The 23,571-nt window shown below is 44.6% G+C and overlaps 1 protein-coding gene across 1 annotated transcript in view; it reads right to left on the bottom strand.

The window, feature by feature from the left end:
- The window catches only part of CTR9 (CTR9 homolog, Paf1/RNA polymerase II complex component), an 861,351-nt gene that overhangs the window by 193,329 nt on the left and 644,451 nt on the right, over positions 1 to 23,571 (bottom strand). The window contains exon 20 of the mRNA XM_069623650.1: positions 2,318 to 2,453. Within this exon, the coding sequence (XP_069479751.1) occupies positions 2,318 to 2,453 (136 nt within the window). The remainder of the gene's footprint in view (positions 1 to 2,317; positions 2,454 to 23,571) is intronic.

A 23,571-nucleotide genomic window follows, 5' to 3' on the forward strand; every position in this document is an offset into this window, starting at 1 on the left:
GTGCAACCCTAAACCAGTCTAGAAATGTATACTAAGGACTCCAAACCATCGGCATAAAAGCATCTAAGCCTCTACGCTATGACTGGGCTTTGCCGTTTGCTCATTGACCTCCACCAGCTATACAATACGCTCTCAGGCCATGAGATATCTATCCCCAATTATCTGGAACGAATGCCCTAGACTAGCACAGGAGAGAATCCAGCTGAATTTACTTCTAACCTAAAGCACTTTGGGACTAAAGGTAGAACTTAATCACTAGTGTGACTGGAGTGTGCGAATGGTGCGCAAATAGGTGTCCACCCATAACTCGGGTCCAGGCTTGTCAGCTTGTATCGTTTAGGGTGCCCTTCACAGGGTTCCCCCCTTACTTGTGTTATATTGCTAAGCATATTTTTCTAGTGACTGAAAGTATCCTGAGGAACTTTGTTTATTCTGCTACTTCGTAAGACTTTAGCTTCACTTCTTCACTGACTTTTTCGTATAGTTAGGGATTGGACTTTAAAAGCATTAGAAGCTCCAAAAAGCGTCACTCTACAGTTCAGATGTGTTATTGTGTGTATAACCAACCTGTTTCCTTCCAAAAGACTATCTAATGTGGTTTTGCTAACTAAATACAATCTGTAAAGCAATGAGAGTGCACGTTAGTACCGATAATACACTAAAATTGTCATTCGTGTCAAACTAGCAATTGTAACCGCAAGCAACTACCATTCAAGTAATTACCTCTGTAAAAAACAGAATACAGGATCGTGAAATAAGTATTTATCTTCTTTGTGTAAATAAGAATAAATGTATATTTTTAATTTTACATTTACTGTGCAAGAGTTTCTTTGTACTATTGTATTTACTGGGTGCAGTCTACTTACCTACAGCTCACATCTTCCTCCTATGATAAGCCTGGCTGCTCTGCCATTCTACCAAGAGCCTTTGGGTAGTACACACTTATACTAAGAGTTGGGGACCCTGCATGCCACAGGATTGTTTTATAAAGTCTTACCTCAAGTGGACTTTAGGAAAACTCCCCATACAATACCAGACCACCCACTGCAAACAAATACCCCGGACCTGGAAAATGGATCCAATAGCACTTATGCGCTAGCATTAGAATGGACTGTCACGGTTCCACTGACAAGGGAATACACTCCTAAATCAGGAAAGAATCTGGCAAGGCAAGCACCGGCAAGGGACAGCGATGTGTTGCCACCTATAAGCCAAAGCTAAACAAAGAGAAGAATATTATAAACTGAAAGCCAGAGAAGCAGATCAATAAGCAAAGAGCACAACAGACCAGGAGCAGTGTCTGCTGAACAGAATATCGTCAGTCAGACACAGCACCAACAACAAGGCCTGATGATGGACTTCCAGGTTCAATAAGTACAAGTCATCTTATCTAGGATGTACTCATGCGTCCAATAGAACAGAACTGGATGCAACTGCACCCTGAGAAGGGGATCCAAAAAGCAATTGCAGACTCAAGACACAGGGATGACCATAGACCTGCAATCGCTTGAACTAACGCCTGAACCGCAAAAGGGAGAAACTGTTACCTCCACAGGCACTGGAAGGTTATCAGAAACAGGGACTCCCTCCATCCCGTACAAACATACCAATACGCTAACACTCTCCTCTGCACCACCAAACAATAGAACACAGCTATACCTCTCAATTAATTCGGCCTAGCTGCACACAAGCCTCTTCACAAGCTCCACCACTGCCACTGAGCAAATATGGCCACATCTGTTTCCATACATACGAAAGGAACAAGGTAAAGCTGAAAACCTTGCATTGGATGTCTTACACAGAGGCTTGCTCCCTCTAGAACATCAGGCAGAAAACACATTGTTTGACAACCAAATGTAGCAAGAAACACACACACACAGATGTCTAGGGTCTTTAAGTGGCACACCACAGAATCGTGTCTGTTGAGTACTTGGATTGTGACTCAAAGGAAAAAGGTCAGTACACCAGTGAGGAAAATGAAAAAAGTTGACGATGTGCTTGCCAAATATACAGTTTAAGTATTTCATCCTTACAGCCTCGAAGGACAAAATTACTAGAATGTTATTTTTTAACCTAGCTTTAGATTTGAACACATTATCACATTTGTGTAATTGTTGTGCGACACATCTTATTGACATCAGTGTTACAATTCTGTAGCAGTTGCAGTGTGTCAAATAGGAGTATGATTTGCTCAATTATTGCATTTGACCTTTGCAAAATAACTTGAATGTATATTCATGTTCCCAAGTGTCTACAGTGGGGGTTGCTGGGAGTAAAGAGAAATTATTTCTCTTTATTACATATCAAAATAGTTTACCTGTTGTTTCTGCAGTCTCTGGCGAAGCAACTCCTTTTCTTGCTCTTGTTTGGCACGTATTTCCTTTTCCTCCTCATCCTGCTTGCGAGCACGAGCCACATGATACTGAGCCTGACTCAGCAAATCAGAGCATTGCCTAGAATTATCAAAAGTTTTTTAAATAGTAAAAGTAATAAACAGTGCTGCCTCATTTGAGGACAATACAATAAAACATTTTAGATTAAAATGCAGCAATTTGTTTTGTAGGAGTTAAGAATGCAAAACAAATTGTTTTACTTGTGACAAAAAACTTACTGTTGGGATGGATTTTCAGAATTATTCCTGGGGATGGATTCTGAGAGGCCAACTTATTATGGTAAACAGAAAAGACACCGATGTCTAGCCTAACCAATCAAGGTAGTATAGCTGAGCGGCAAGGCTTAGACTCCAGAGTGGTGCGAGTAGTCTAGACCTACAATGAGACATACAGAGTACTCCAATAATCCCAGTTAAACCGAGAAGTATAAAATGTATAATTATTTACACTAAGCAATGAAAATATTAGGTAATTATTATCACACTACTACTACCACAAAAATATATACATACACCATTGGGGTTGGAGTTCTGCACAGGATCCCTACACTTTACTTTTGAGACAGTTCAGCAACAGTTAGCATATCATAAGCAATACTTTTAATAACTGTGTATGGTAAAGCAATAGAGTTAGAAAAACAGTATATTCAAAACCAGTAAACACATGCAAGTAATCAAGCAGAAGAATACAATAATACAACTTATAAATAGCCGTAGAATTAGATCCCTAATCCTTAGTAAGTCTAGCCCTGATATGTAATGTGGTCTACTGTCCTAGAGTCACCAGTTCCCCAGGACAGACTGTTCAGGTAGGTTTACTATTGGATTATGCAATGCCAGTGGTTGAGGTTAAATGTTTCAGAAATAAGGAAAAGTTCAGGAAAGTGTCTCGCCTAGTCCCACCACGCTAGACAAGGCCCGAGGGTGCTAGGGAAGACCCCGGGAGGCGTGGGGGAGGGAGAGAGTGTGATGGTGTTTCTTGATCAGAACACCACAAATTTTAGTCAGGCAAGGGAGGGATAAGGCCAGGACTTTATGCCCACCTCCTTCCAGCCATAGGCTATGGGCATAATCAGTTATGTTAACGTAACCCCCCCCTTTACTTTGATTTTCCCAGAGGCCACTTCAGCGATTCTGGAATTTGCGGGTTGCACTCACTTCTAGTCTTGGTCCGGTCAAGTGAGGTCCAGGGATCGCAGGTGCAGAGGTCGTTTTCAGGGGCAGGATTTCATTTTGGTGGGTCGAGGGACCCGTAGTACCGTTCCAGAGACTGGCCAGATTTGGCACAAAAGAAAGACAACTTCTGCGAAGCAGGAGACTTCAGCAGTCCGCCAGGGAGCCAAGAAGACGGGATGCAACAGCAGACTCCAAGGTCAGTGGTGATCGGTGAACTCCAGCTTGCGAAAAAAAGGAGCAAGCCCTGAATGCTTAGCTTACCATAACTGGTGAATTTCTGGGGGTTTTCGGTTTTACTTGTAACCATAACGTTCCTTTAACAAAGTTTGTTCTTCATTGAATATTTATTATGTTTACACCAGAATCATGTTACATGTTTACGGTCACTTTTGTGTTTGTTCGTGGTTACAATTGTAGCAACGTTTGAAAGGGAAAAGACAAGGTTATTGTATTATCGGTAATTGCGCCGTCATGTGATTTTCAACAGCCCATACATTAATGCATTTACTCTGCAAAAACAGAGAAAAGTCACTTAAAGGGTGGAAAATAAGTGGTTAGTGCAACATGTGATTAGTTCAAGGTTCTAGTGATGGTTTCTTAGTCTGGAAAGTCTTTTAAGTCCAAAAATGCAATACTTGCTAAAGGCAGTTCGGAGAGGGCTTGAAGTCTTGGGAAACAGCGAATAATCAAGAGTTCCTGCAGATTTCTTCTAGTGTCTCTGGTTATTGAAGCAGCAACTTAGCAACTAACAAAGGAGACCTAAAAATGGACTCGAGAAGGGGACACAAGCAGCAGCTTGGATCAGAGGTAAGAGGGGATTGGCCTGGACACCTCTACATGCACGCCAGCGCTTTGGAGCGACTTCTTGGAATCAGGTAAGCAATACCATTTTCCCCACAGTACCTTGAGTTTGAAGAAAGGGTTTGTGTTGGCTTCTCCGCGATGTGGCAGCTCTGGACCCGACCTCTGGATTCCTTGGTCTAGTGATGAAAGGAAAGAGAATGGATGGTGTCTTTCAGCAGCAGTCTCGAGGGAGGAACAGTAGCACAGCTTACAGCAACTTCTTGGTTCAATCTGCGGTTTTGGCGCCTTTACAGCAGCACCAACAAGGACACGGATCGCTAGGTCAATCTTCACTTCCTGCAGTCCCACACTCTGGTGAGGGGGTCTGGGTGAGTTGGATAGGCTCTCTGGAGTGTCCTTACGGGCTCAGCACAGATTTGGATTGATAAAGCCTTTCCACAATGCATTTGAAATGGGCAGCAGGTCTCCTGGTATCGGGGTTCTGCAGCTTTGGAAGCTCTTAGGACCTCGCGTGATGGCTTGTTTCAAAGTTATAAACAGAAGGATATTTGTTAAAAAAGTTATTCCTACTGCTAAGTCCCTAGCGAAACTTGTTTAAGCCCTACATGTGAGGTACCTTCTACAGAGTGAGTTATAGACAGCCTTGTGTGCGCTAGTGTGCCGCATACAATGAGATGTAGAGGTCCTGACCCCTTCCTCTCTCACTACTTTCCTAAATTTCGAAAAAAGTTAAGTTCACACTTACTGGTGGTCAGTGTTAGTCTTTATTACTACCGCCTCCAATGTGTGTGTTATCAAAGTTGTTTCTATGATCACTACGGTCAGAGAATTGTTAAAAAGCTAAAATTTCTATTCACCAAGCAGTGATTTCATGTTGGATATAGATAGCTTAGATACATTTCTTATATGATCCCTTTCATCTATGTATGTGGGGTCGTAGATGAAAGGGACTGTATAAGAAATGTATCCAAGCTGTCTATATCCAACATGAAATCACTGCTTAGTGAATAGAAACTTTTGCTTTTTAACCATTCTCTGACCGTAGTGGTCATGGAAACAACTTTGATAAAAGACACACATTGGAGGCAGTACTAATAAAGACCAACACCGACCACCGGTAAGTGTGCACTTACATTTTTAGAAATTTAGGAAAGTAGTGGGAGAGGAAAGGGTCAGGACCTCTACATCTCATTGTAGGCGGCACACCAGTGCACACTAGGGCTGGCTCCAACTCTGTAGAAGGTACCTCACATGTAGGGCTTAAACAAGTTTCGCGAGGGACTTAGAAGGATATTTGTTAAAAAAAGTTATTCCTACTGCTGTTTATAATGTATTAAAAAGACTAGGGTACAAACAGGAGATGACCACCCGTCGACTCCAATTTGTAGCTACCCATTCTTCTGGCGGTGTCAAAAACCGTGGGTCAGTGTACCAGGAGGGCACTCTAAATATTATGAATCATGAATGAGGATAGACGTGGACATTGCGCTCGAGCGCTTTTTTGTTTTTTGTAGAAGATACTATTAGAGACAACAGAAACCCACAATGGCAGAGGCCATCTACTTGGCCTTTGCGGAGGAACTAATGGAAGGAATATTGGCCAATCCCTCCATACTTTGCATAGAACAACAAGCCGCCATAGCCACCAAAGGCGATGACTGGAATGAACTAGAGATCCTACGGAAAAAACTGATTAGAACGGAACTCCATGGGGCCATTATGACCGAATATCTTTGGGCACACACAGCCCCAAACGGATTGATCATCAGAACAGAACCCAGAATCTTCCTCGAGGAACTCCAATTTACGAAAGATTGGAGTTTTATAGAGAACAAATGTCCAAGGGACTGGATTATTCTCATTTTCAATACTGCAAAAACTATCAGAGAGAATAATGAACAAAATCATCACGAAACAGGATGCAATAACAGTGAAAATGATCGTAGGAGATTACCCCAAAAGCATGGCAACCCTGGACGCAACCATCAAATAATTTAAAGACCTTAATCTGAATAAGAAAGTGATTAAGCTTAAAAAAAGACATTTTAGCGTTCACCCATGAGAAGTACCACCCTTATACGACTGACACATATTAGGAAGAACAAGAAAAAAGTGCTAATGTGCCCAACATGGGCCCCATGAGAGGGAAACAACCAATAAAGAAATAGAACTAGACCTGGAAACTGGAATTTTTCCAGTGGCAGTTTGGACGAAGACACCGACAGAACCAACAAAATCCTACGCTTCGGGGATCAGGAACAAAACAGATGTGGAAAAACTCTGGGTTTTCAGGCCCCAAGAGGCAGCGGAAGATCCAGAGGGTGGTAGCAGGAGCAGTCGCCCAGGGTCACCAGGAACAGAGGGAGGGGATAGTACCAGCAGAACGCCCCACAAGAATGAGAACGCATCCTGAGCAAATTGAAAAAGAATCACTGGTTGTTAACCTTTCAGCTTTTTCCTCATCACAAATGCACCTCAGAGTCCTCCAAAAAGATCCATCATTCGTACCTACATCAGCACATGACCCTTTTCAGACCAGAATAGAGAACTCGATTGATGAGAAAAATATGGCTGAAACAATACTTCTCTAAAAACACCTATGAAGGAACATGTGACGTCACAGGACTGCACAATACCTCTACATATTATCCACCTCCTCATGCGGTAACAGTGGAATCTCAGACCTTTGAAAAAATCATTCTAAAAAAACTAGTGGCGATCAAAGCTGAACAAGCAACCGGCTGCTTCCACAACATGACCAAAATGGAAAACACAGCACTGAAAGAACTGCAGACCAATGATCAAATAATCATAAATAACGGCTGACAAAGGGGGAGCTATCGTCATCATGAATAAACAGGACTATGAAGGGATGGTGAACACCCTTATTGAAGATCACACTACATATCAAAAACTAGGAAGTGACCCTACGGAAAAACTAAGGAACATGATAAACCCTATCATAGAGGAAGAAGCCGAAGGACATATAAGTGCTAAAGAAGCAGTTTTTATGGGCCCACAAAATCTAAGGCGACCATCCTTCTACGCTCTGCCTAAAATCCATACGGGGTCTCCTCACCACCCGGACGACCTATAGTATCATGCATCAGTTCCATATTAAAACCACTATCACAATTCACAGACTTCTTCCTAAGGGAAGAAGTCAGTAAAATGCGTTCATACACCAAATACACCACGGCAGTCTTAGTACATTTGGAAAGTCTCAACCTAGAAAGCCCCGACATCTTTATTGTGACCATGGATATAGAATCCCTGTATTCAAAAATCCCACAAAGAGAAACCTTAAAAGTCATCGAAAAGGTATTACAAACCAGATCCTGCGACATGCCCATCTCGTTAATAATGCAACTGGCAGAGATAGCACTCACGAAGAACTATTTCCTTAATGAGGAAAGCTATTACGAACAAATAGCCGGAACAGCTATGGGCGCGACCTTCGCACCAACTCTAGCTAACCTATGTGTTGCAGATTTTGAGGAAAAACATATCTATCCAGAGACCAATCCGTTTGCCAAGAACAATGTGAGCTGGCGTCGATACATCAACAACATTCTTATGTTGTTTGATGGAGACAGAACAACATTGGATAACTTTATTGGATGGATTAACGAACTGAACCCTTTTCTCAAAATTCACACATGAAGCCAGTAAAACAGAAGCCGCTTTCCTAGATCTCAGAATCATGAGGACAGGACAATCTTTTGAGACTACAGTTTTTCAAAAAACGACAGATAGGAACTCCCTTCTTGATTACACCAGTTTCCATCAAAGATCACTCAAAGAAAATCTACCGTTTGGACAGTTCCTCCGATTCAGAAGGAATTGTACAACCAGAACACAGTACGACAAACAGTCGGAAAGACTTGTAAACAACCTCAAGGATAGAAACTATCCCCACAGAATCATCAAACAAGCCAGAAAGAGGGCAAGGAATATACCTAGAGAAACAACCCTCACAGAACACGGTAAAAAAGACAGAGGTGACAACATAATTACAGCAGTCCCCAGCCACTCAGCAGTCACTAACCGCTTGAAAAAAGAAATTCGAAAAGCCTGGCACATATTGAATGTGGAAGAGAACAATCTACCGGAACCTCTGTTCGCGATAAAAAGAAGAAAAAATCTAAGGGACAGCCTGGTACATACATACAAAGTGGTGCCAAGCCTCACCAATACACAGACACTATGGCACGCACCCAGACCACTGGGCTACACACCTTGTGGGAATTGTACTGTATGTAGATTTACCAAACAAACTAACTCTATTGACAAAGGTTGGAAATACCCCTGGGAACAGAAATACCTCACGAATTGCAACACCACGAACATGGTATACTTAATCCAGTGTCCATGCAGTAAAAAATACATTGGAATGACCACGAGGTCCATAAAAATACGCATTGGAGAACACAGGCCCCAGATTAGGACCAAGAAACGTACTGCCCCTCTAATTGAGCACTACATCGAAATGGAACAGACAGAAAACGAACTTACCTGGAAAATACTGGAAAAAGTCAATACCCAAAAGAGGTGGCAACATAGCGGCCCTCTTACTCAGAAGAGTACAGCAATGGATCTTCAGACTCCAGAGCCACAAGACTGGTCTGAACGAAGAAATCTGCTGGCAAACTTTGGCAGTACAATAAATGGGAATGCTAACAGAAGAGATAGCCAGGCGGTTACCCCTATCTTATTCATGCTCCAGATCTGGGGCGTAAGACATGTGGAAAATGCAGAAACAATCCCAAATAAGAAGAATGAGCCCTTAAGACACTAAGAGGAGGGCTGGTTATATACGAACAGACCTCTAAAATTGCCCCCGCGAATCATCCCAATTACAAATAGGGAAGGAGCCATGGCCCTTACATTAGTACCAAAACATGTGTTCTCTGCTTAGATGCAATTAATAAGATATGACATAGCAGCATAGAGGGGGACTGGTTACACACAAACTGTCCTCCAAAATTGCCCCCTCACCCCCTGAAAATCATCATCAAAACATTACTTTGTTTAATGGACCTAATTACAAATAGGGAAGGAGCCATGGCCTCTGCAGGAACACCCACATAACTGTTCCCAGCTTAGAAGCAAATAGATATGGCTTAGCAGCATATACATGTCCAGGACTACATCTCTCATGAACCCCTTGGAGCAATTTGAAGTCTGAGACACTGCACTCCCTCTAAAATACCTGCCCGCATGAGAAACCAATACAACACCACACGTGTGACTAGTTTCCTGTCTATACGCCAAGTGCATAGCTAAGTAACCATGGGTGTTTGGAGTCCCTTCCAGGACACACAATTTCGCAAAAATCATTGACCGAATAAACAACATATGAGTATCTGGATAGACTTCAGGAAGCCCACTCCGGCAAGCATAACCACTGATATCTCAGAGATAAATATTGCCGAGCTCTGCATGCGAACGCAACACGGTCACGTGATGGCACCGGCCATTGAAATATGAGCTGGTATTCAAGATGGCGATCGCAAGAACAACCTGAGCAGACAAGATGCGGTGAAACGAGAGGGAGAAATAAATAGGTAAGCGGGGTCTAATAGACACTCCTAGATGCACTGATGGAGCGCCTGGTTTATCTTACCCAGTAATAGCATGCCGCTATAGGCAGCCATAGGCACATATTAGTGCTGCGTAACGCCCCATAATTAGTGGACTCTTTTGGGTCACTTTAACTTTGGCAAGCTCCCTGCTTCACATTGAAACAAGCCTCTATTGGCATGAACGTGCACTGTGGAGTGCACAAGAGGCAGAGGGAGGTGGGGATCCATGTAAACAGGGTCTCCCAACAAAAACCACAATCACTAGCAATATACTAGTACAAGTGGGTCCCTTACGTACAACAAACACTATGGATATCTGGTAGAAATACTGACTCTATTCTGATGGGGCTTTTGTCTCTTACAGGATCTACAAACAGAAGAACAAACCCTGTACCACCTCTGTGAACCAAGACAAGGATCACACACAGAAGACAGGTAAAGAGGTCCCCCTTTCTCCCCATAAACAGTCGCATATGGCCATGTTTTCAAGATACACCTCAGCATAAGAAGGGATACAAGTTATATTATCCCATCTATTCGCAGATTCCAAAAAGGACACAGAAGGCTGGTCAAGTCCAAGAACAGATTCCCCTGAGATACCCTTGAAACAGGAATACATAGGGAGCCCCAAACAAACACAGGTAAGAAGGAACTATTCCTGTACAATGTGGACTAAATGTTCCACATTTGGACAGAATATACTTACCTCTAAAAAGCACTCCAAGACTGATGATAGCTTCATCTGTCTTTCCTTTAACCCCATAGGACTCCGGGATAGACCCAATAAGCCCATTGGACACCTGAAGACACCCTCTCAGCATCTATGAAATGGAGATTTGAAATAAGGAATCAAATACTGCACGCAGAATGCAGTACTAAGAAGCATTTGTCCTGAAGAAAGCGGCCATTAACTAGGTCCGCTGAAACCGGTTGACTATTGTTGAAGCAGTATTGGACTGATAACCCATACTCCGAGACCCCACATACATAGATGAAAGGGATCGTATAAGAAATTCATCTAAGCTATCTATATCCAACATGAAATCACTGCTTGGTGAATAGAAATGTTAGCTTTTTAACGATTCTCCGACTGTAGTGGTCATAGAAACAACTTTGATAAGACACACACATTGGAGGCGGTATTAATAAAGACCAACACCGACCACCAGTAAGTGTGCAATTACCTTTTTAGAAATTTAGGAAAGTAGTGAGAGGAAAGGGTCAGGACCTCTACATCTCATAGTATGCGGCACACCAGCGCACACTAGGGCTGGCTCTAACTCTGTAGAAGGTACCTCACATGTAGGGCTTAAACATGTTTCACTAGGGACTTAGCAGTAGGAATAACTTTGTTAACACATATCCTTCTGTTTATAATGTGTTAAAAAGACTAGGGTACAAACAGGAGATGACCACCCGTCCACTCCAATTTGTAGCTACTCGTTTCAAAGTTAGTCTAGGAACTGGTTGTTCCGACCAGCTAAAAGGGAAGGAGTCATCTTCTTTGGAGCTCATCTGTCGCATAGAAAATGTGGCTAGGACAGCAGTGGTCGCTTCAGTGTTGCTAAGGGTCTGCAGGCGTCTCTGGTCATCTTCTTCGGTTACTTTTGTTTCCAGTGGTCGAGTTACTTGACACTCCAGAAGCCTCCTTTTATACAGTTCCAGCATACGCGCCTCTGCAATCTCTCAGCATTTTATAGAAAGTGGCGTATCAACTCCATAGGAATATACTTTTTGTATGGTGACACAGCACCTTCAGTGCAATGTGTCAGAAATTCTACAAATTGCTCATGAGGTTTAAATACCTTTTCTTGTGTGAACTACTGTTCCCAAGAATAGTAAAGTGAAGTGAAATTAACTTTACTTACCTTCTCTCTTTGTAGGTCCAGCACCCCCCATAGTATGGGGAGTGCTGGGGGGTTACTTAGTAGCCCCTTTTCCTACATTCGCACTTATGGTACCATCACTACTTTAAATGGCTGGTGGCAGTGGTTTAGTTTGTCCTACCATTGTGCTTTTCTAAATGGCCCAGTCTTCTTTTTTCGCCATTTTCTGTTTGTCGGGTCTTTCTTGGGTTTTACTCTGTGCGTTGAGCCCGGTTTGAGCCCTTCGTTCGTTTCTGCCTCTGGCTCCAGTGTGTCTGGGAAGGCAGGATGTGAGGGAGGTTCACAAAACTCCCCTGTTTTTTTTGTTTCTAGGAATGTCTGAAGGCAACCAGTCCTGAAAGGACAGTCAACCAGCCAATCAGGACAGCCACCCTGCTGTGTGATTGACAGCCTATTGCTGTGCATGAATGGGAGAAACCTGCTAAAAAGGCAAAGGTTTTGGGACTAGAAACCGAGTCAACCACTGGGAGAAACAACCAACGTAGAAACCGTGAACAAAGCTTGCTGCATCCTCCTGGATGTTTGAATTGCCCGGTGAAGCCATGCTGCTGTGCTGAAACTCCCTTTTCCGATCGACAAGAGAAGCTCCGGAAGGGACGACTTCTTCCCTGGGGTTGGTGGGACCAACTAACCCCAAGACGAACTCCAGTGGACCATCTTCCCCGATTGGCTGTACTTTGCTGCTGCAAGACCTGAGTGCAAGGGGTCGAGAAATCCATAGTCTAGTGCAACGTCTACAATCCGCCAGAAGCTCCAGGAGTCTCTGAAGGACCCTCCAGAAGCAGGACGACCACAGCTCTGGTCTCCTCACCAGAGTGCAGGACCCAAGGAGTGAAGGAAGCCCAACCGGTATCAGAGATCCACAGTGGTGCCGTTTACCGCGCACTGAAACCATGAAGCACTGCTGATCTGAAAAGAGCCCGTAGCTGTAGACGTCCTCCCTCTTGTCCCCACGACTGAGGCTCAGGAACCCAGGATCTGCATCGCTGAAACAGAGCAGAATCCAGCTGGACCACTCTTCTTCAAACCAGAGGTACTGTTGCGACTTGGGGTACTTACCTTAGTGTCGTTTGAGCTGTGCTTTTTTCAGTTGAGACCTGCATTGGCTTACCTTAGAGTTGATTCCAACTCTGCTTTTCACAAGTATAACAGCTTGTGACCCTACAAGCGATTTCTACAAAACTAACTTTGTGCAAGACTTCTCATCTAAGAAGCGACTGCTCCGTAGACTGTGCCCCAATTGACTGACTGTCCTGGCTCCCTGCAGACTCCTAGTCCACTGACTGATATTTCGGTCCCTCATAGGTGGTAACTGGTTTTAGACTGTTGTTGCTGGGAAAGGCTTGTCTAGACTTCATTGGAAGATTTAAGTATACTCACGTGCCCCGAGAACCCGTTTAACCTTTTTTCTTCCTTTATGCAACCTCAGAATCTGCAAAGTACAACTAGTGATATATAAATGCCATTAGAGCCCTTGTGAATTGAGTCGCCTCTGGGAGTAGGAAGTGTGTAAAAAGCAGCTCTAAAGAGAATCCACTAAAATTGTGCTGAGTCTGCAAAAGTATTTTAAAGTATATTTGATTGTTACATATCTTGCCCTTTTTAAAGAACGCTTATTTAAAAACTGATGCTAAATAAATATCTATCTATAACTGAAACCTTGAGTGTTTTACTTGTATTTACGAATTTCATTGCTACAGCTCACATTTACCCCACTTGAGATAGGCCTGGCTGCTCAGTCACACTACCAACTTGTGTAGTACAGACCTATACCAAAGGTGGGTTAACTAATACCAAGCAGATAAGTGTTGGGTAGTCTCGCACAGTGTTACCACATCGATTCTTACCCAACACACCCAGCTATTCTAGGCAGGTAATCTACTACATTTTCATTTCTGTGCCACTTCCCTTTAACCCACAGACCCCCAGCTCTTTCTCACTCACTCATGTGTTTTTCTTACTATGATTTTCGATGTTCCTTACTGTTTTATTGAGTCTGGTTAACTCCATAGGCATCTGCTTTTGCATTGTGACACACAGAACCTATTGTGCAGTGCCACTGAGAAGTCCCTTGGACTTCTCCTAATTTTAACTACATTTTCTTGGGTAAATTACTGCTCCCAAGAATAGTAAGATGACCCCTGTGTTACTTACCTTTACTTTATGGATCCAGCACACAACACCCTCTGTGGAGTGCTGGGGGGTTACCAAGTAATTCCTTTGACCCATTCATCATGTAACATTTTGTTACACCAACTCACTTGAATGGCTGGTGGCAGTAGTTGTTTTTTTACTACCTAACGAAATGCATCTGTAGGCTGATACCTCAGCTGCAGTGCTGCACACAAAAGTGACAATTTTTCCAAAATTGCCCATCTTCTTTTTTCGCCATTTCTTGTTAGTTTCTTCTGCGCTTTTATTTTTACACTGCTTGCATCAGGTTTGAGTCCTTTGTGTAGTTTGCCTTTGGGGGCTTCAGCCCTGAAGCCAGCCCGTGCTCCAGTGTCTGGAAAGGTGGGAAGTGACGGAGGGTTCCAAAACTTCCCTGTCCTTTGTTTCTAGGTGTGCCCGAGTGAAACCAATTCCAATTGACCAGCTGCCTGTCCCGGAGGACAGCCAACCTTCTGTGTGATTGGCAGCCTAGGGCCGTGAATGAATGGGAACTTGCTTAAAAAGCAAGGCTTTTGAGACTAAGAGCAGAGTTGACCATTGGAGGACAACATCTGAAACAGAAGACAAGAGAAGACGCCAGCAGCACCCTCCTGGACCGCAGAGTACCCGGTGAAGCCCTGCAGCTGTGCTGACCCTGTTTTCGAATTGACAGGGAAGACCCATAAAGGACAACTTCCTCCCTTAGGCTGGTGGGGCTAACTAGCCTCGAGACAAAATTTTGCTGCAACCCCCGACTTGCTGCAACTTTCCAAGGTGGAAGAAGACCAATACCCGGGGTACCTCGACCACTTGCGAGTGCATTGTCTTTCGAAGACTGAATCCGGCCTGATCTTCGTGGGCATCCAGAGGACCCTACGGAAGCAAGAAATCTGTGTCCAGAGTCCCTTCACCAGAGTCCAGGACCGAGGGATCAAGGAAATCCTAACCGCAGCTTTTCGTTCTTCATTGTGCAGAGAAAAAGGCGCCAATATCACAAAGAGCCGCTGAATCAACGGAAATCCATTGCTAAAGAGTTAATCTCTCAGGTGCTGTCACAGGAGCCTGCCAGATGTCCTCCCTTTCATCACCACGATCAAGAACCAGGAAAAAGGGTCTGCCACATTGCACCATGAAGGCAACCAGCTGGAACACTTTCTTCATTTTCAAGGTATTGTGGGGCTTGGGGTATTTTATACTTTTTGACATTTGGGGTGCTTCCTATCTGTGCGAGTGTGATTTAACCCTAAATTACGTTGACCTCAACTTACCTGCATTGCCTTACAGCTTGTGCTTTCCATAAGCGACTCTTGAGCTGCTGTGATTTCTCTTTTGAACACCGACTATTTAAGAACATTTTTCTAAGAAGAGCATCAGAACTTTGACTTTGTCCATTGACTTTGGCTGTTCTGGCTCCCTAAAGGCCTCTTTCGGAACCTATTGGCTTTGGCAGTGCTTGTTTCCTCACAGGTTTTAAATGTTGAACACTTTACTGCTGGAATAATTGATTGCCTGCTTTCCTCTGGGAGGATCTAACTGTTCTTATGACCCATCAGTCTGTTCTGATCCAACTATAACCTTTCCTTCCTAAAAAACTCAATATTGCAGAGGTGATACTATATACTGACCTCAATTGACGTCACCTCTGAGTGCTGGAGCATGTGTAACACATGAATGAATTGCTCACCTCCTTCATTGCTCAATTTTTAAATTGAATCCTAACTAACGTTGCAGCTAATTACTGTCATTTAAAGAATGCTTTAAATAGCTTTGTGTATAAATAAATGTATTATAATTCTAAGTGTGTGTTTACTTGGATACCTGTATTTACTTGTGTCATTGCTCTACAGCTCACATGAACCCACTGAAGATAAGCCTCTACATGTGTAGTACAGACCTATATTAAGAGGCGAGTTGCCTATTACCAAGAGATAAGTCTTGTGTAGTCCCACACCAGTTGGACTGCACTAATTCGTATCGAGAGAGGGCTGCAGAATCAGTACAAAGAAATTGCATTATACATATGGCCCAAAGAAACACTGACACATTATGTATTGTAAGAATAAAGGGTTTATTTAATGTACAAGCAGACCAAGAAATTATTGGGTAAGTAAGTACTATCATGAAGTATATAAACACATTATAAAATCACAACACTATGCTTTAAAGGTCACAGACCAAAGCAAAGACCTGATTTAGAAATCTAACAATATTTCTAGGCAAGTCGTACTTTTGTATACACATTCAGTATAGGGCACACCTATTCTTGGGGAGTAAAACCGCAAGTTACTTTCAGAATACTTTACAGTAATACAAGGGTAGTAGATCCTGTCAGTAATTCAGTGACAACAGGGAAATCACATAGTCAACCAACATGCAAATAAACTTTTCTGAACAGTGGAACACAAAGTCAAGGACCAGTATATACCTATAACTACATTTGTGATAACACAAAGGTATACTAGGTGAGTAAGACCTAATGTTGTAACATACTATTACAGTTGCTTTTTAAGATCTGTGGAACACAGATTGAGATAAGCAATAACTAACCTGTTTTAGTTTGGCACACAGCTAACACAAGGTAAGCAAAACCTATATAGTTGTTAAAGGGGCTATCAGCAACTGAAAGTTAAGTATAACCTTAGGCAGACTTACTCTGGACAGGCTAACAGCAAGTCAGGGGAGGTAAGACCCAATTGGGGACACTCATATTTATACTAACAGGAATAGTAAAGTGACACCAACAGCATTACTTTTGGGGAAGAGGCACAGCCTATTCACAGGTGGGTAACTTAAACTTATATGACATGCATTACTTACCGTAATAGCATTTCTGATTATTGTACCTGCTTAGATTCACATGCTGTGCATCTAGTCTGACATCTAGTGGTAACCACAGAGTATTGCATCTCGTCTTTCAAAGATCGAAAGGGGACGTCGGCATAGGCGTGTCTGTAGCACCATCCCTAACGTGACGTGTAGTGTACCCAGGAATCCTCACACGTCGAGGTCCCTCTGATTGTATTTTTACTGCCATGAGGGAGCCTTATGACTATTGTGAGTGAGTACAGAAAGAGAGAAGTAGTAAGACATCCATGTTCCTTCCATCCGAGCAGGGAGGAACGGTGGGCGCATGTCAAACTAAGCAGATAAAATTACCAGAAATACTATTATGGTAAGTAATGCTCGTCTTCTGATGCTTGTTAATCTGCTTAGAATGCTATGAAAGCCCCCGTGCCCAGAGTAGAGTGTGCTCTAGGCTTGAAGGGCAGTTCTCTCTTGGCAAGAGTGTAGCAGAGTGTGATGCAGTTGACAATCCATTTAGAGATGGCTGATTTAGAGACAGGGTCCCCTTCTCTACCAGCTGCCACTGAAACGTAAAACTGGTTCGTTTTCCTTAGTGGTTTAGTTCTTTCCAGATAGTACATGACTGCCCTGCACATGTCCAGTGTGTGTAGGCTTCTTTCTGCCACGTTGGTAGGGTTCTGGAAGAATGTAGGCAGTTCTATAGACTGGTTCACATGGAACATTGAAATTAATTTAGGTGCAAACCTTGGGTGAGTGCGCAGAACTACCTTCTCTCTGAATTGTGACGAAAGGGTCTAGAATAGAAAGGACCTGTAGTTCACCAACTCTTCGTATAGAGGTGAATGCCACTAGGACGGCTGTCTTGTAAGTGAGTGCTTTAAGGCTTGCTTTGTGCATAGGTTCAAAGGGAGACAGCATAAGTCTGGTTAATACAACATTTAGGTCTCATCCAGGACCAGAGTTGGACATGGGAGGATATATTCTCTTAATCCCTTCCATAAAAGCTTTAATTACTGGGATCTTCCACCATGACACTTTCTGCTGGGACGTAGTGTAGGCTGAAAGTGCAGCAAAGTGATCCTTCGGGGAACTGAATACAAGACCCGAGTCCAGCAGGTGTGTCAGGTATACCACAATATGTGTAGGAGAACATTCAATGGGATGGATGTCCTTGGGATTACACCATATGACAAAGCGTTTCCATTTATTGGAGTACCAATGTCTGGTGTTAGGTTTCCTTGCTTCTTTAAGTATATCCATGCATCTCTGAGGAAGCTGGAGATGTCCAACCTCTAGGATTTCAGGAGCCAGGCCGCTAAATTGAGAGTTTGCAGGCATGGATGGAGAGTTTCCTCCCCTGTCCTGAGACAACATGTAAGGGCAAGGTAGTTTCATCAGAGAAAAGAGACATTTCTAACAGATGTGAGAACCAGGGTTGGCGTGCCCATAATGGGGCCACCAAAATCATGGTAACTGGTTCCTTGTGCATCTTGTGCACAATCTTGTTGAGTAGGGGAGTGGGGGGGAAAAGCATAAACAAATCTCCATGACCCTGTTATCCAGAGACCCTTCTGGTTCTGGGGTACCTGGAGGTGTAATCTGGGCATCGTGAGTTTTCCAGAGTTGTGAACAAGTCTATCTCTGGGAAACCCCATTCTGCGAATACATTTGAGACAATGTTTTCATGTAGTCGCCATTCGTACTCTAAGGCCAGTGGGAAGTCTCGGCTGAGCGTGTTTTCCAGAAGATTGAGTTCCCCTGGAACGTGTTGAGACAAAAGAAACATCTTGTGTTTGATAGCCCACTTCCAAATGTTCTGAGATAGTTTGGAAAGCCCTGGAGAATTAGTGCCCCCTTGCTTGTTTAGGTAGTACATGGCTTTGGTGCTATCCGTGAGGACCATTACTGTCTTTCCCTGTAGCTGCATCTGAAAAGGCCTTCAGTGCTTTCAACACCGTTATTAGCTCCAACAGATTTATGTGGTTGGAAGCTACCGCTGGAGGCCAAACCATTTGTGCGTCTGTTGAAGGTGGTGAGGGCCCCCCCCCCCCTGTGAGGGATGCGTCTGTCGTGAGAGTGGCTTCTATTGCGGGGGTGGTGAAGGTTATTCCCTTCAAGAGATTTTCTCTCGACCACCACCTCAGAGAGAGAATGAGGGCTACCGAGACCACCACTAGATCGTGCCATAGTCCACTGGACTGACACCGCTGGCCGTTTAGCGACTCTTGAATGGTGTGCATGCGCAAACGCGCATGAGGACCCAAGTAAATGCAGGACGCCATCATACCCAACGGTCCCATGGCCTTGCATACTGTCACCTTGCGACCGGCTACATACGGAGGGATTTGAAACAGCATGTTGTGAACCCTCTCGGAGGGGAAGACGAGACCGTCTTCTGTCCAAATAAGAGCCCCTTATGGACTGACCAAAAGGTCAACCATTCTTTGAGTATTTGCTAGGCATAGGAGACTCCTGTTATGAGCCAGTCGTCGAGGTAAGGATAAACTGGGATGGATTGCCTGCGCAGGTGATCCACTGCCACTGCCAGTACCTTTGTAAATACCCTTGGGGCTGAGGCAATGCCAACTGATCGTGCTTGCCCTCTGTGTGTTCCTGCAACATCGAAATATGAAAGTATGCATCTTTCATGTCCAATGTTCCGCCTTCATGAGAAGAGGAATTACTTCTTGCAGCGTCACCAAAGAAAATGTTGGTGTTCGACAAACTTGTTTGCTGGGTGAAAATCTAGACCAGGGCGCATGGTTCAATCCTTTTTGGGTACAAAGTAGTACGCTGAATAAATACCCTTGTTTACCTGTAGAACAGGGATGACTTCAATAGCGCCCTTTTCCTGCAGGATCTTGACCTCTTGTAGCAGGAACTGGAGGTGTTCCAGTGTCAGGCACCAGGATCTTGGAGGTCTGTACCGAGGTAGCCAGTTGAACTCGATACAGTACCCGTGGGTGACGGACTTGAGCAAACACTGGTCCGATGTGATCCCCTCCCATGCATGCAGGAATGATGTTAAGCGTCCGCCGACCGGGAGGCATGGGAGGGGCACCCGGATTAGATTGTCATTTTTGACCAGTGGCCGGGGAGCCTGTAGGGGTGTCATTAAAACCCCTTCCCTTTCCTCGATGTACTCTGGGAGGATAAGTACTGGGGTGTTAGAACCTTGTCCCGAAGACCAATTGTTCCCTGAGCCATACTGATTATGTGGGGAACGTTGATAGGTTTGCCTGCGAAAGGAGCGGCGAGAACTCCCCCCCCCCCCTTTGTTGAAAAGGTATTCGAGTACCCTGGTTCAAAGATCTGAGGGTCTTGTGTTCCTTCTTGGCAGTATCTAGCGCCTCGTCAACTGCCTTTCCAAACAGATTGTAATCTTCCACAGGTTTGTTAATCAACAAAGCTTGAGTCTCAGGTTTGAACCCGGAGTTCCTCAATCAGGCATGCCGCTTTAAAAGGGTACCTTGTGCCAGGGTATGACCAGCTCTTTCAGCAGCATCCAAGGTATTCTTGAGGATGTTGTGATTGACTTGTTTTCCCTCTGACACGATTGCTAGTAGGCAGGAGTGCACTGGTTCTGCAACTTCCTGCAGGCCCTTCTGCAGTAGGTTCCACTAGACATCTGAATAACTAGCCAAGAGTTTGGTATTATTGGCTATGTGCGTGGAGTGAGCCGCAGCAGTGGTGATTCTTTTTCCCAAAGCATACAACTTTTTACACTCATTGTCTGGTGGTGATTCACCTGTAGACAAGGGGACCCCCGCCCTCTTCCTTGTCGTTGTGACAACTAGAGAATCTGGTGTGGCATGACCCCTAATATATAGGGGATCGGTTGGGGAGGGCCGAAAAAGTTTCCATCCTAGGATTAACAGCTCTGGCTTGAGAGGGTGTCAATAAAGAGGGGGCAACGCAACTCTTGATGGCATTGAGAAGAGGAATAGCTTGGTTAGCCAGAGGCTTTTCTTTTAAAATGTCCTCCACAAAATCTAAGTCTACCACTGCCTCCTGTGTGGCTATTTGAAAGTGCTCAGCCGCCTTCCTAAGAATGGCGCTAAACGCCATTTGGTTGTCCACAGGAGAGGCCTGACGCAGAGGAGGAGACTAGGGAGGGTCAAGGCAAATGGCATCTGGGTCCGGGATAGGGGCTAGCCAAGGTGGGTTCTCATTAACTGGTTGGTCATCTCTCCAATCTGGTGTGTAATCATGAGGATCATCGAAAAGATAATTCCCCGTAAGGGTCAAGAGGAATCTCTTAAGGATCTGCTAGGTCTCATGGAGAGGCTCTGAGGTCCTCTGGTATTTAGTTATTGTGGGTACATCATAAGGGATCTCCTCACGAGGTCTTTTTGGAGTGAACTTCTCCGAAAAATCTGCACATTTTTATAGTCTGTTCATACAACCCTCAAATTTCTCCCTAGTCCATATGGAAGACCTAGAGGTGTCTAAAGGGGAAAGGGTTCCTCTAGAGGATCCTGCAGCCTAGAACGTTGAGATTTTTTCACTGAGAGTCTTAGACAAAGGCTGGTGACTCTCTGTAAAGATCTGCCGCTCTTTTGGGCATTCTGCCATCTCCTTTGACGTATTATTGGGCCTATCCCGCCCTTCCAGGCGTCCTGATAGGTCTTTCGACATATCTTTGGCTTTACCAGCCACCGAGACAATCTTCACAAGGCTTTTGCTGATGCGTTATGGGATGGTGTTAAAGCTGGGAGGGCAGTTGTGTCGAAACTTTCGGCGCAACCATCGCTTTAAGCGCAGGTGCGCTCTTGGAAAGCACGTTGACGGCCTTGAGGGATTTGGTGCTGGTGCCCTTAAAGAGTGCCCGGACGCATGCCGCTGGTGCGGTTGCAGGGAGGGCTGCCGATCCAGTGAATCAGCAGGCGTCGTCGAGGAACCAGACGCACCCGTTGGTGGCTTGGACTGCTTCGACTGAGAGGTTGTGGCGGTACCGGGGTTGTGTATTTAGTCCCATGTGATGTGGGAGTGCCTCTTCCCCATAGCAGGACTTGCGCTGTGCATATCGGGCCATAGACGGACATCTTGGAGCAAGTCTGCTCTGTTGTAAGGTCAATGGTGTCCGTGTCGGAGGCATGGTCTTCGCAATGGGCTTCATTACTTTCGGCAGCTGTGGCGGCGGGGGAGCTACCCTTGGCCTGCAACATCGCATAGGCTGCCCACCATTTTACAAGACGCTCCTTTATGGTCTTAGGCAGTAGGAATTTACAGTGCCGACAGGACGCTTCAACATGATTGAGGGGGAGACACTTATTGCACCGAGGGTGCTAGTCTTTCCAGGGAAATTTTCCCTTACAGGAAGGGCAAAATTTAAAGGGTGTCCTGTTTATAGCGCAGGTTAACAAATGCAACGACAATACCAAAAGGGGCAAAGGGAGGGGAGAAGGAAAGATTCTTAAAGGAAAGGAAACCCCCAGATCCCACTCTCCCTACTGTGTAGGTCGGCCAGAAGGCATCAGTCGACAGAGTCAATCGGAACGCCACCCATCGAAGTCTGTCCTGTCATCGCCGGCGGTTCAGTAATCGTCAAAGAGGGGACGAATCTTGTATAAACGACCAAAGGTTGGGATTTTAACAAATTAGCAATTTAGGTAGAGCAACACATAAGGCGACCAGCTGGCTGGGTGGAAAAAAAAAACAATCTGAGGGACCTCAACGCGTGAGGATTTCTGGGTACACTACACGTCACGTTAGGGATAGTGTTACAGACACGCCTATGCCGACGTCCCCTTTCGATCCTCGAAAGACAAGATGCAATACTCTGCGGTTACCACTAGATGTCGGACTACATGCACAGCATGCGATTCTAAGCAGATTAACAAGCATTAGAAATACTTTTCAGATTAAAGTAACATACATATATACTTTTCAGAATAGTGTAACACACATTCAAGGTAAGAACTTTTTTAACTGCGCACTCTGAGTTACAGTTACCAACCAACTTCTCTACAAGTGACTTTTAAACACTTGTTATTCTTTCTAAGCCAGAAACCTTTTCTTATCCAGTCCTTCGCTTATTCTATAGCATGAGTTCAATCAGAGGCAGTAGAGGGACTCTAGTGGTCTAGGTGCCAGCTGTAGGTAGGGTGAGATGGGGTTCAGTTGCAGGCAAAGTCAGAGTTCCAGAGGAAGACTGTTCAAACAATTAAGTATTTCACTTTAAAGTTAGTTGAGGGTCAAGGGACTTCAGAGAAGACACCCTAGGAGGATTTCCGCAGTGGGCCCGCGTGAACTGGTTGAGTGGCCACAGGAAACACCCCAAAGCTTTGCAGAAATCACAAGGCTTAAGGTAGGTAAAATGCCCCAGCCAACACAGTACCTCAGCACAGACGAAGTGTTGCAGCAGGAAGACTTCACGATATGCAGCCAAAAACCTGGTCGATGGATTCCTTTGTCAAGAAGATGGCAGACAGGACTTTGGAAGGACTTTTGCAACAAGGAAGAAGGCTCCAAGAGAGAGTTTCCTTGCGGCTGGATGTGGCTCTGTGGGTTTGACACCTTTTCATGAGCACATGGAGACAGATAATAGGCGGTCGGATTCTCGTCGATTGCAAGGTGCAGCACTCTGTTGAGGTGACTTGTTGGACTGGAATCGTGCCTCTGGAGATCCCCCAAAGTTGTGAGATTCGGAATTCAGAAGACCATGCACCCCACAATGGCTTGCGGTCCCAGGGTATTGGGGTATTGCAGCGTGCAAGGTCACAGCACAAGGTGGGATGGCTCAAAATTCAGGTCTTCTTGTGTCTAGTGG

Source organism: Ambystoma mexicanum, chromosome 11 (genome assembly GCF_040938575.1).
Source record: "Ambystoma mexicanum isolate Mex_15411 chromosome 11, UKY_AmexF1_1, whole genome shotgun sequence".
In the NCBI taxonomy this organism is placed as follows: domain Eukaryota; kingdom Metazoa; phylum Chordata; class Amphibia; order Caudata; family Ambystomatidae; genus Ambystoma; species Ambystoma mexicanum.